Raw genomic sequence first — 13,343 nt, 5'->3', positions numbered from 1 at the left:
GGGCATCCTAGGAGAGGGAGGCAGAGGGGGTGTTGAAGAGAGGTGCTCTAGAGAGGGGCAGGTGTAAAATGAGGGGCAGGGTGGGAGGAATGCTTTGGCCCAGAGCCTGGTATGGGGCAGGGGGAGGGGTCGGGGGAAGAAGCTCAGGTTACAGCGCTGCTGGGGGTAAGGGGGGTGGCCCGTGCTCTCGGCTTATCCGCTGGCTCCCGGGAGGGGCAGAGCGCATATAACGGGAGCCGCAAGCGGGTGCTAGGTGCAGAGTCCTGCAAGGCTGCTTGGGACTCCCTCCTGCTTGTCCTTTTCCAGAGGGGCCGGCTGCATGAGGGCGCGGTAGAAACCGGGACCAGCACCTTCCTCCGCCGCCTCCTTCATCCTCCTCGGCAGAGGGGTCCCGGGTTAGTCATGTTTCACCTGGGGGATCCAAGGACTCTGCTGCTTCTGGTCACTGCCCAGGTGCTGCTGATAGCTGCTGTCCGGAGTCAGGACGTGGATGTCCGTAAGTCTCTCTTTTCCTTACTTTTTCTCGTAGCATCGTCCCAGCGCGACGAGGGTCCTCCTGGAGCCCGCTGGTCATTTCTCTCTACCAGCAGGTGATATGGTAGCAAGTGATATGCTCCGGGGGCCTGAAGGGGATCAGGGACCCAGGGCCCTCTCACCAGATTGTAGCCTTCTCTTAATGTCTCTTCTCTAAAGCTGGGGTGAAGATACTCTGCGGGGGTGTCTATTACAGCTGATGTCGGTAGAGTCACGGGTATGTCCTTAAATCCTTTAGGGTTATTCAATGAAAAAAAGGTTTTCCGAGAGGGTTTATAAATTCAGATTTTCTCTCTCTTCCTCTGTCTCTCTGTTTCTGTCTCTTTCTTGTCTCTTTCTCTGTGTCTCTATGTCTCTCTCTTCTTCCCCTCAGATATCCACACTAACATTCGTTCAGGCGCCTCACACTCCTCGCCTGAACAGTCAGAGGTCAGCAAACGGGTCACAGCCCATCTATCTATGGAGGAGAAGGATGGTCTGTGCCTGTTGGTTGACAAAGCAGCCAGGAGCCAAGGGGTTAACTTCCATGGTCTGGTGGGGGTGGGGGTTCAAAGGGGAACTAGACAAAGAGGATACTTTGAGATAGACTTGCCACAAAGAAAGATTTTTGTGGGGCTTTTAGAGACCTTACCCTGTCTTCCTTGCCATTACTCTTAACAAGGTGCAGTTGGGACCCAAAGGCAATCTTAAGCCACTTTCCTGCTGCATCCCATGGATCTCTCTCTCTCTCTCTCTCTCTCTCTTTCTCTCTCTCTCTCTCTCTCTCTCTCTCTCTCTCTCTCTCTCTCTCTCTCTCTCTCTCTCTCTCTCTCCCTCTCCCTCTCCCTCCCTCTCTCCCTCTCCCTGTCTCTCTCTCTCTATCCGCCTCTCTCTCTCTCTCTCTCTGGAGGCCACCTGAAGGGTAGAAAGCATTCCAGACTCACCAGGCAATTTACTCCAAACACCCGTTAAAATAGCCATCCCCCCTTTCCTAGGCTGGAGGTGGGGGTGCCATACAAAGAACTACTTTGGTACAGTTATGGAACTCTACACATCACAGTATCAGGGGGTGGTGGAAGGGAAGGCCAGTTGATTGTGTCTATAAATCTTTCATCTCCATGTAACTAAGGGTCTCAAGGTTTATAGCCCAAATCTAAGCACGGATCGCCCGCATCCTTCCTGCAACCCTCTTCGGAAAGGTTCCCCAGTCTGGGATTTTAGTCAGGACAAATGAAGCCTGGAAAGTTTATTAGGTAGAAAGGATTTTTTTCTTTTCATATTTTTTTTCTCCACGTGTTTGGGCACGTTTCCTATAGCTGGGATGCCTGCCCCCTTCTTTGTATGTTACAGATTGTAAATCAATCTTAGAGGGAAAACTTTTAAAGGGGGAAAAAGTCACTCTCCTGACGAGGCACTCTCCCTCTTCCCTGAAAGCAGGCGAGGATTCCAGAAACGATGTGGAATGCCGTCGCCCGGCACTCAGACGGAGTTTCCATTCATTAGCTGGGCTAGCTTGCCAGGGAGAGCTGGAGTGGCCACAGAAGTGCTCGCCATCAGGGGCACTTGGGAGGATAGATCAGGGGATATACGAGGCAGTCCAGTGATGTGGCATTTTCTACTCGCAGTCTGAGTAAATTATGGTCTTATCTTTGCCTGGCCACCGAATTGACACTTTCTCAACCTCAAATTCTCTTTTCTCAAACTGCCCTAACTACCGGTCTCTGAATCAGCTGTGCATTCGATCCAGTCTTTGAGAATCCCGACCCTCCACCCCCATCCCCGCCGCCAGAAAAACAAAAACCCTTCCCCATCTAAAGTCCTCCATCCAGTATCTTGAATCGCTTTCTAAAGTGGCAAAGGGCTTTCACTGCTGCCTCTTGGTTCCCAGGAATTAATTTCGGAGGTGCCTGGTTGTGCCCAGAACTTCGGTGGCTCCTCCCAGAAGGCAGTTTAGGTAATGTTGCCCCAGAGAGGCTGCCCTGCCCGCGTGTCCTGGCTGATTTTCCGCTGCTCCCCCTGGTCCCAAAGATGTGACGTGGGGAACAGGCGCAGCCTAGAGAGACGTCAAAAAATGTTAGAAACCTAGAGATCGCTAATGCCTCCCCAAGGGATTGAAGTGTTTTTGGCTCCGGTGTCTTTGACCCACATCTGCATTTCAGAGTCTGCGCCTCTGAAAGCTCTCTTCAGTTCAAGCTAGAGACCTCAATCCCCTTTTGTGAAGGTTTGTTTGCATTTGGGAGATTGGCAGCGATGGGTTCCAGATGGAGTTGAAATGCTGCCCGTATTTATTTTAAACTGGTTCCTCGCAGAGACCTGTGAATCAGGCTCTGTGTGAGCTCAGAAAAGGCTCATTCATGAGAGGAGAGGTCCGGTGGGCTCCCCCAGGCTCCCACCCTTAGCACAATGCCCCCCTCCCCCACCTCCCAGCCGCTACCGTAGGGGCTCCAGTCCTTCTCTGGATGGCAAAGGCAAACAATTCCCAGAAAGAGGTAGCTTTTTATAGGGCTCCCACAAAGGGTAACATACAGTACGGCTATAATTAGGGTAACCTTATAGGGGCCCATTGTGATGCTATCACCAGCCGTTTATTAACAGTAATTATGCCGATTAATGGTGCCGAGCTCCTCTGTCCACACCTAAGTTATCCAGTTACTACATTGACTGGATCTTAAAGCAGCAGTATTTGTACAGAAGCACACTTGCACAAGTTTCAGTCATAGATAATCACTCTGGCTTTCCTTTTCATAATTTACCTACCGTCATACCTGACACAGTTGTCCAGTTTCTGGCTTCTGCTCAGCTCCTCACCCTTCTATGCTTCCTGAGGCCAGGTCCCAGTGATCCCCACAGGAGGAATGTCAAGAGCATAGGAGGCTATTTCCCCTAGAGCTTTCCAGCTTTCCTTACAGGTATCCAGTCAACCCTGTCCCCACCTGGGTCAAGTCTCTGAGTCACCAAAGGTGAACACATCAACACCAGCAAGCTGCATTCTAGATTTCCCTTAACAGCTGAATTTTCCCAAGCAGCTTCTGCATAGCATCAGGATTTGCTTACTCTATCAATATTATAATTCTGGACTAGGATTATTTCCCCTGTGGAAAATGGAAAAATAAAAATCCCTTTATATTCAAATGGTAACACTGTCTCTTCCAGAGCAGTGAGTAGGTTGGTCTCCTTTCTGTCCTTTGCTTTAAAAGTCTCCCTTATTATTCAGTCCTTGATGCCCCTACTTTCAGGTTTTTGATGAGAAAACCAGCTCTGAGATCTCCTGAGCACATGCTGCCAATGCAGCCGGCTCTTTGGCACAGTATGCTCCGTTTCCTTGTCAACAAAGGGCTCCTTTGCAACACCAATTCCAGATGGGATGGGACAGTAAGCAAGACTCATCCTTACTCTGTTCCCTTGGCCTTTTTGGGCAGTAGGGACTGGATTGTCTAGACTTGACATGACCAGGCAATCTGTGCCCTTCCTAGCAGCTGGGGAGCTGAATGTTGTGGAAATGGAAGTTGGCTCTCTCTAAGGACACAGCTAAGTGAGGCATTAGGAACACAGACGATTCTGCATTCATTCATTCATTTATTCCACAAGGACTTTTAAAAGAAGCTATTATGATGTACAAAGCATTGTTCTGGTCACTGAGAGGAGAATACAAATATATTTAAGACATAATCCTTGCTGTTTGGGAAAGGTATGTGTGTCCGACACTTAGATCATGTGTATCTTAACATGGGAATGAGAACTTTTGCTCTATGACTCTTTAACTCCACACAGCTGTCATAATCCTAACACATTACAAGGCAGTTCTGAGCATCTCTACTCCCCCCCCCCACCCCCCTGCCCCCAGACCTAGTCCTTTAATAGGTATCTAATATTGGAGACTGTTACTTTATTTTGTGGGTAAAAGCTCTGACAGATTCAACAGAATGCCTTTGAGGTCATATGTGGTTAGCCAACCCAGTAAAACTCAGGCAAAAGGTAGGATAAACCAAACATTTCTCACTGTTTGTGTGAGAACTACCCCACTCTCCATTTCTCCTGTGTAAATTACTTCAAAGAAATGCCAATCCTGGAGGTCTCACTGGAGTCATAGTTTCTTCCTCTTGCCTCCCCCACTCTGCCCTTTTTGTAGCTCATCTACCAGGGAAGGGAGGAATTCAGGCGAGTATCCGCTTGTGAACCTTAACAGCCTACTCCCAAGAGCAACCATTCCCAAAGGGCTGAGAAACTGCAGAAAACATGCCATGTAGCCAACTCTACTAACCTCCCTTCTGTCAGCTGCATTACTGGGCCTGGATATTTCATTGGTGACTATCTTTGAGGGGAAATAATAAATCCTTTATATTCCACTTCTTAGATGTCTCAGAGATTTGAAAAAGTGGTCTTTACTGACACTGAATTTATTTTGAAGACCTGAATTTATATTTGACTTTTTGAATTGTAATGACTGCTGCAACCAATGCCAACATTATAACTCTATTTCTCCTTTTCTTTTCTGACTTTCCTCTTTCTCACCCATGACTCCTACTTTCTTCCATACTCTTACCCTCCTCCCTTTGGTACAGAAAATGCAAACAGCTGTGTTCATGAGGGGCAGAGGTATAATGATAAGGATGTGTGGAAACCTGAGCCTTGCCGAATCTGTGTGTGTGACACTGGGACTGTCCTGTGCGATGAAGTAATCTGTGAAGACATGAAAGACTGTCTCCACCCTGAGATCTCCTTTGGAGAGTGCTGCCCCACCTGCCCAACTGACCCACCTACCGCCAGTGGTCGTAATTTATTTATTTCTTGTTTCATAAATAAATTACTTGCAGTCAGAGCAAAAGCTTTCCCATGGATGGGGACCAGAGCCAGAACGTAGGGCCAATCCATGGGACTCCAGCAGCTGGGACTGAGAAGAAAGGCCACTTCTTGCTTACCCAAGACCCTTGGGACCACTCCTCTGCTAGTTGAGAGGGAATCCGAGACAGCAAAGGGGTTTTCTCTCTCCCTGCCCCTCTCTTTACTACCAGATAGTTACTGGTGGCACTGAAGCTTAGTTTAGTCAGCTTGCAGTCCATCTAATACCCTCTCAAGAGATCTAGTAATTACCATATCCACAAAGAAGATCAAAAGCTCTTTAGCCAAGCCACGAATCAAGTCTTCCTCAGTCACACACACACCATTACTCAGAGAAGCCCCTTCAAATACACAGTCACTGGACTGGGGAAGAAATCATCTGTTGGCCAGTGAGGAGACAGAAAGGGCAGTTTCTCTCTTTTTAAGTAAAGAGCTTGAATGATTTTTCCCCCTTTACATGTGCTTGTCTACCAATCAAGGACGTGTAACTAGGTGAAGTATGAACCAGGTTACAGAAGTCCTGTGTGTAGGGTGGGGCTGTGACTCTCTAGACCTATGTGGTGTGAGGTCTCAGACAATTCTTTTTAGTGTCTAGGGATGATGTTAAGGCATCTTCTTCCCCTTCCTCTCCCTTCCTCCCTCCCCATACTCATATTTACTCACCGATCTGCTCCATTTTTACAAGGGAAACAAAGTACAAATTTCTTGGTGGCTCCTCCATTGGTTTCCCTACCATCACTAGTGCAGCTTAGTTTATAAGAAACAGAGGTGATGGAGAAGCAAGAAGTTGTCTTTCTGTAACACTTTACCTACACTGACTGAACTGAGAACTAATTTTAATGGCCCAAATTTCCAAATTGTTTTGGAGGTGGTCAGTGTGAGTGAAGCGTTGCTTGCTGGTTACTTATTTTACTGGGGAAAAATAATTGGGAGATTGTAATTTGGGATCATGCTGAAATGCTTTTTTGTAACATTTGCATTTTGCTCTTTGCTGTGCTTGCTTGGAGGAGACAGGCACCTCTCTAAAGTAAGGCTTTCTAAGTAATCTTTAGCTTGGGAAGGTTGGGGGAGGGGGTGGGAAGCAAAATTAGACTGAACCAATCCTCCTATCTCGAGTGTTTCCTTTCTTTGTGGCTGATTCACTCTTCCCCTTGTTGCTGCACCACTATCTCACTTTGCTTATTCTGTTCGAGAAACCTAGAGACATTTCCACATCGAGCCACATGGCACCCAGAGTCTGAACATCCTGACAGTTCTGTGTGTAGGAATCACACATAGTTATTTTCTCAGCAAATTTCTCCCCTCCCCATTGAATCCTTTGCTGTATCTTCTTTCCTGTTTTGTGTCCTCTGAAGGGTAATCATGTGTGTAATAAGAAGTTTTATCGAGTCATCTCATAATACTTATATTCTCCCATTTTTTTCCCTTTCTAAATAGGGCATCTGGGACCAAAGGTAAGATTGCTTTTTTGTTTGTTTTTATCAGCAATTTTGCTTATATTTTCAGAGAGCTATTGTACTTGTTCTATTTGTATGTTCTTTAGAAAGTATCTCTCATGCAGTACAGCAAGCTCCCACCTCCGAAATCAGAGGTGCTTTGATCACAGTAAACTTGCTTGGGTTCCTGTTTGGTGGGGTCCCTGTAGTACAAGTGTCTATAGATTTACTCGACTAGGGTAGACTTACCGCCAACTGTCTAACCTAGGGAATATTTTGCATTACAGGGACAGAAAGGGGAGCCTGGAGATATCAAAGATGTAAGTTATCAGTTTTTCTCCATATAAAAGGCCTTGTTTCTCAGGGCCACCTGTTTTAGGAGGGGCCTGTATGTGCTTTTTCTAACTAATGGCTCTGGGTTCCTTTCTTTTATACAGGTTGTAGGACCCAAAGGACCCCCTGGCCCACAGGTGAGAAAAAAATAGAGAAATCAATCATCTTTAGCCCTTGCCCTAACTGAGTATGAGTCACTTGCAGTGCCTTGGATGTTATCTCACTGTTTCCTTCTCTTTCAGGGACCTGCAGGCGAACAAGGACCCCGAGGTGACCGTGGTGACAAAGGGGAAAAGGTAAATGAAGAAAGACCATCCATTGAGCCTCATTGCCTCCCTGTTCCTTCTGTGGTCTCACCACATGTCTGGCTACTTCCTCAAGGGCAAGCTGTGGTCAGGTGGTTACTGGGCCCATGTCACTGAACACTAATGCCTTTATCTTTATGCCAAGGGTGCTCCTGGACCTCGTGGTAGAGATGGTGAACCTGGTACCCCTGGTAATCCTGGACCCCCTGGTCCTCCAGGACCTCCTGGCCCTCCTGGCCTTGGTGGAGTGAGTATATTTATTTTACTGTCTTTCAGAAAACTGACCCCTGAATGTATATTCTCATTGGTGTACCTATTGATCTGGCTGGCTCCCAGGGTTTTCCAGTAGTAATTAGACTCATTATACAACCTCTCTAGACCCTCCAGACTATGATTTAGCACAATATTGCCTTTATTTAGTGTGAGGCAGGGGAGCTAAAGACTGCCTGATCTAGCTGAGCACTAGGGTTTTCAGTGGGGAAGAATTTACCATTGAACCTCAGAGTTGTGTGACAAATTGATTTTGGATTAAGGGGGAAAACAGTGACCAGTATCCCCTGCAGGATATCTGTCCCTGTCATATGCCAAATACTTTCCCTGTTAGTTGGATTCATGTTGCTGGGGAAAAAAATCTTAGAATTGACTAATTACATAATTTTATAGTTTGGATATTTGATGAATTTAAGCAAAATTAACCTTAAATAAGTACATAGAGACCTCCCTCATCCATTACCAAAGTCCATGGAGCCTGGTGATCTGGATTTCCCTCAGAGCACTGGTTGATTATTGGACTCTTAAATCACATAAACAGCTTTTTCTTATGTTTAGCAATGACTGTTATTAAACACACAATTATTTGATAATTTTTAAAAACTTGGTTAACTTTTTCATAAAATCGAGTGAACATAGTGAAGGAATTGAAGTAATATCGAAAAGGCAAAGAGTATGGTGACAGCAAGATGATTTAAAAGGCATTTCCAACTCTTTCTATCCTCAACAGATACTGTGTACTAGCTGGAGTTTAATCTAACAGATCTCATCCCTTTTAAGAAATAATACACCCGATAAAATGAAGAAATCCAAGAGTTTTCTTTGAGTTCCTAATGCTATCGAGTTTGTTTGCAGAATTTCGCTGCTCAGATGGCAGGAGGGTTTGATGAGAAAGCTGGAGGTGCTCAGATGGGAGTGATGCAAGGACCAATGGTAAGGAAGGCAGAAGTTATCTCAAATTGAAAGGATCCATCAATGAAGGGGACTGACTATCTTAGCACCAGAGAACCTGACTACTTCCATCAGAAAAAATCCCTGCTTACAGTAACGTCACTCTCCGTTACTTAGCAGAGAGCTGACTTAAATGTTTGGTATTAGTCTTTCTTCTTTGAGTGCACGCTGTCATATGCCAAGTAGTTTAAATGAATTACCGCAGGGGGTTGGGAGGTGGTGTTGATGATGGTAGTGGTTGGATGGGGAGGAGGGGTGCGTGTGTGGAGTCATATAGGCTGATTTGTTTAAGGGCTAACCTCTGTTGCTTTTGGAGGGAGGACTGGAGAATGTAGACAGCGGCTACTGTTCCTCAGGATCCCACAAGATTTTCAGCAGGAAATTTCAGCCCTGTGGCTTTACTTGGCACATGCTAAATGAAACTCAGAAACTTTAGTAAACAAGGCTGCTTTCCAGGAGAAAGTCAGGCTGGATTCTCTTTCTGAATGGCCTCTATGAATAAAAATAGGTGAATGTGTAGGGAAGGAGGCCATATGAAAGAGGTGGCTGACAGTGGACAGCCCCTGTAGGTCCTTCTTCCACTGTAGAATTACCCTGTTGTTTCTTGTCTGGGCTTTTTGGCTTGGATACAGAACACTGGACGATGGTGGTTAGGCATCTCCTGTTAAGGGTCCTTGTTTTGTGTTCCAATGCAGGGCCCCATGGGACCAAGAGGACCCCCTGGCCCCTCTGGCGCACCTGTGAGTATAGTGACAGCCCTGATTTTAAATGCTTTTAGACGGTTTTTCAATTCTTTCTGTAATCTTCTTGCTATGAGTGGCTAACTGACTTTCTGTTTTAGGGCCCTCAAGGATTTCAAGGCAATCCTGGTGAACCAGGAGAACCTGGAGTCTCTGTAAGTATCCAGATGTGGCTATTCCCCTTCCCCTGGGAATATCCATACAACATAACACTGTTACCCCAACCACCAACAACTTTGGGGCCTACACTCATTTCACTCCCATCAGAGAAGGCTGGCAGGGACCACCCAGGAATGTTATCACAGCATTATCTTTCTTGGGTCACTATTGCTAGCCTAAGATATCCCATTACAGTGACAAGACAAAATTGCCACACATTGCTTGGCAGGCTGAAACCTGAAATTTTGGAAACCACTGAGCCACCTAGCTGTCTAAAAGAATCCCAGGGAATAGATTTTTAAAAGTATACCCTACAGGATCACCAAAGTCAATAATCCATATTTGAAATCTTCAGGTTAAAGACACTCAAGCAAAGAGAATATGATGCTTCTCTGATCTCTACTTCTAGAGCAGATCTAGAATGAGGAAGCAGGGCCAGCAAACCCTTACTGCTGACACTGAGCAAACGCAAAGGAAATTAATTACCTTAAAAATCACCCATTGTAATTACTTTTCGAAGGATTTGGGACTAGTAAATGAGATAAGGGAAGGGCTAATTTCTAAAGAGATGTGATCACATTTCTCTCTCCTGACTCCCAGGAATGAAATCTTAGCAACCTAGATTTTTTCTTAATATTCTTCTCTTTATGAAACTGGGTGCCCTGTGCACAGGTCCCATTACATGACCAAAGGAGTTTCCACCCTTTCCTCACCCAACCCTGACTCAGCCCCAGTATAATGGGGCTACACCTCAGAGTTATATGCCATGAATATGGTCCCCACTCTTCTTGGGACCTATCAGTTAGGTTTGTGATAATTCCCATAACCCTCAGAAGTTTCTGAGCTTCCTAGAAGAACCTTCATTCTCAGCATCTGCCCACAGGGAGGCAATTTTGTATAGTTCTCTCCTACTGTTTTCCAGGACAATAACATTTGTTTAAGAGGGGAGGCAGGGAAAGTTTTTCCAAGCCTTCCTCCTGACAGTGGTAGTCAGACTGTTTAAAAGCCCTGGCTGTTGCCCATTGAATTGTGGGAGGTATTTGTCAACTGACTAAGCTCAGGATATTATCTCTCTTTGTTTCTAGGGCCCTATGGGTCCCCGAGGTCCTCCTGGTCCCCCTGGAAAACCTGGTGATGATGTGAGTATGAAATAAAACTGCTATTTTGAGAGGCAGAAGGTTGGAAGAGGAGGTTGAAAAGTATGGAGATTCTTGTTTGATGTGGTTCTTAGTATAAAAGAATCACCATTTTGTTGAATGTTGAATGATTAGAAGGGAAGGAAACCTCCCTACTTTAGGAAAGGAATTGTTTAACCCCACCTCCAGTGAGGAGAAAGACTCAAATTGTGAAGCCCTAGTCAGTGATGACTGTACTCTATGGGAGTTCATGGGATGATGGAGTCACAGAGTGAGGACTAGGAAGGATCTGAGGTCATCTAGTTCCATGTCCTGATTTTACCGAGAAGGGAACTAAGGCTTTCATAGGCTGTTGCTCCAGATGCGGTGGAAAGAAAAATGCTGGTCAGTAGCCCAAGAAATGATAGAAAAAGATCTGAAAAATAAAAGCAGGGATAGAAAAAACACAAAGAAAAAAATATGTAGAGAAAGATAAACAGTAACCGAAATGTCCAAGAGAGCTAAACTGTTTTTATTTAAATGAGTTGGAAAATAGACCAATGCATAATTTATAATTCATAACTAATGAAAAAGGAAAGAGTTGTATATATGTTATCACTTAAATCTAACTAGTGTTCATTACAGAGAGATGAGTAGTTTCCAGTATATGTAATATTTCTCAAAGTTGAATTCATGTACCTGGGGTAATAGGGATAGAGAAGTAGGCATGGTCTGGGCAGACTCAGCCGTAATAGTTTAAAATAGATCTTATTGGGTGACAGAGACATTGGAGGAAATCACAGGATAAGAACATTGGGAATTTGCTCATCGGTGAAGCAGTTGGCAAATGGAAAACAATTTTTTCTTTGGATGGGTGCAGAGGAGTAGTAAGTTCTAAAGAAGAGTTTGAGAGATTAAAAAAAATGGGTCAGCAACTAGGTAGAAAAATTCTCTAGTCTTTGAAGATGCATGGGATTAGAAATAAAAGGTGCCACTCTGAGGGTCCAAGAGTGGCCATGGTATTGTTCTGAAGTGAGCTTAGTGGCAATTCTTGCTCTCCTCAGGGTGAAGCTGGAAAACCAGGAAAATCTGGTGAACGTGGTCTTCCAGGTCCTCAGGTAAGTCTGCTAACTTTCTGCATCCCCAATACTAGCTTTTTCCTTAAAATGGAATAAAGATTTTCACTCCTAAGACCCTACTTCAGTTAGTTCATTTATACAAAGTAAGCACTCACTTAGGAAGAATTGCTTAGAAATATTTATAATTCTCCCAACCCAGCAGTGAAACAGTACTTTCCCTTATGTTTTACTAAAACTCTTAGTGGTAGGAAACGCTACTCTCTCTTTTTGATAAAACCAAGTTACATAGTGGGGAAGGGACACAATCATAGACGTGGATCTGGAGTTAAAAACCCATGAAGTCCACATTCTGGGCTTTATGTGTCCTGATTGCTTTCATTAGACTTTTCACCATTTCCTCAAAGTACTGTCCAAGAGACAGAGTTTCCACCACCTAGTGCCTCTCTGTTGCTTTACATTTTATTTTTGGTTTGCAGGGAGCTCGTGGTTTCCCAGGTACTCCTGGTCTTCCTGGTGTCAAAGGTCACAGAGTAAGTATTTTTCATAACCGGGGAGGAGGGTAGTCATACATCATGGTGGGGTAGCTGGGAGGAAAGGAAGGATTGGGGTGAAGTAGGGATATAGAGGTAGTAATGTCTCCATGTTTTGTAGGAATGACTGAATTTCCTCTCTCATTCTCTAGGGTTACCCAGGCTTAGATGGAGCCAAGGGAGAAGCTGGTGCTCCTGGTGCTAAGGTAAGGAGCTAAGAAGACACATAGAACATAGGTGCTTTGAGAGGGAACTTTTCCTTCAGTAAGAAAAATTCTACCAATCTAGAATTTACTGCAGGGAAGAAACACTAATAGACCATTTCATACTCTGTAGACAGCTTTTGTTGATGGTCTGTATTAACTTAATTTCCGTTCCTTTTTCCTGGTGGAGATTCAGTAGGCCTGGGTGCTCCCAGGAAAGAGCATAGGGAACTTTCTCAATCTGGGATGTTAATCTAGGAGTGTTTGTGCTTAGAAGACTGGTTGTACAGACACTGTTTTTACTCCCTAGGGAATAAGTTCACACATGCTAACTTGTTGCTTTTTTTCCCCAGGGTGAAGGTGGATCTCCTGGTGAAAATGGTTCTCCTGGTCCTATGGTGAGTAGAGGTTTCACTTTTCAACAGCTCTGGAGCCAGGCTTTTCCTGGCACCTGAATACACCTTGAGAAAAATCAAGAATTTTTACATTTGCTCTTGTTCTATCCCAGGGTCCCCGAGGTCTACCTGGTGAGAGAGGACGGAATGGCCCTCCTGGTGCTGCAGTAAGTGTGGAGTCACATCTCCTGCCTCAAGGGTCTGGGGTGGGCAGTAGTACCTGGGCCTAGCCTTGGGTTGGCTACTACTCTGGAGGACAGAGTGCCCCTCGATCATTTCACTTAGCCCTTTGCAAAGGTCCCACATCCTCCACTGAACCAGGTGTGTTAATTCTGAGCTCAGGCAAGGGAAATCTCTACTTTAACTAAATGCATCCTGATAAGAATTTTCCAAATTCCAGTTTCCAGAGAGAATCAGAAAGAAAACTTTTTCTTCACTTTTCTTTACCATTTAGTATTCCTCACCCAGGTGATCC

At 45.1% G+C, this 13,343-nt stretch overlaps 1 protein-coding gene across 2 annotated transcripts in view; it reads left to right on the top strand.

The window, feature by feature from the left end:
• The first annotated feature begins 219 nt into the window (after window positions 1-219).
• COL2A1 (collagen type II alpha 1 chain) overlaps window positions 220-13,343 on the top strand; it is a 47,499-nt gene continuing 34,375 nt past the window's right edge. Inside the window, exons 1-16 of one of the 2 annotated variants that reach the window (XM_072654503.1) lie at window positions 220-496; window positions 5,076-5,282; window positions 6,790-6,806; window positions 7,076-7,108; window positions 7,226-7,258; window positions 7,364-7,417; window positions 7,572-7,673; window positions 8,552-8,629; window positions 9,343-9,387; window positions 9,489-9,542; window positions 10,632-10,685; window positions 11,726-11,779; window positions 12,217-12,270; window positions 12,423-12,476; window positions 12,827-12,871; window positions 12,982-13,035. In XM_072654503.1, coding sequence (XP_072510604.1) covers window positions 403-496; window positions 5,076-5,282; window positions 6,790-6,806; window positions 7,076-7,108; window positions 7,226-7,258; window positions 7,364-7,417; window positions 7,572-7,673; window positions 8,552-8,629; window positions 9,343-9,387; window positions 9,489-9,542; window positions 10,632-10,685; window positions 11,726-11,779; window positions 12,217-12,270; window positions 12,423-12,476; window positions 12,827-12,871; window positions 12,982-13,035 — 1,032 coding nt within the window. In that variant the 5' untranslated portion in view covers window positions 220-402. The remainder of the gene's footprint in view (window positions 497-5,075; window positions 5,283-6,789; window positions 6,807-7,075; window positions 7,109-7,225; window positions 7,259-7,363; window positions 7,418-7,571; window positions 7,674-8,551; window positions 8,630-9,342; window positions 9,388-9,488; window positions 9,543-10,631; window positions 10,686-11,725; window positions 11,780-12,216; window positions 12,271-12,422; window positions 12,477-12,826; window positions 12,872-12,981; window positions 13,036-13,343) is intronic. The other variant, XM_072654504.1, reaches the window with a different exon arrangement.

Source organism: Notamacropus eugenii, chromosome 3, assembly GCF_028372415.1.
Source record: "Notamacropus eugenii isolate mMacEug1 chromosome 3, mMacEug1.pri_v2, whole genome shotgun sequence".
NCBI classification, from domain to species: domain Eukaryota; kingdom Metazoa; phylum Chordata; class Mammalia; order Diprotodontia; family Macropodidae; genus Notamacropus; species Notamacropus eugenii.
The sequence above is the reverse complement of the archived record's forward strand: the minus strand, read 5'-3'. Positions and strand labels throughout refer to the sequence as shown.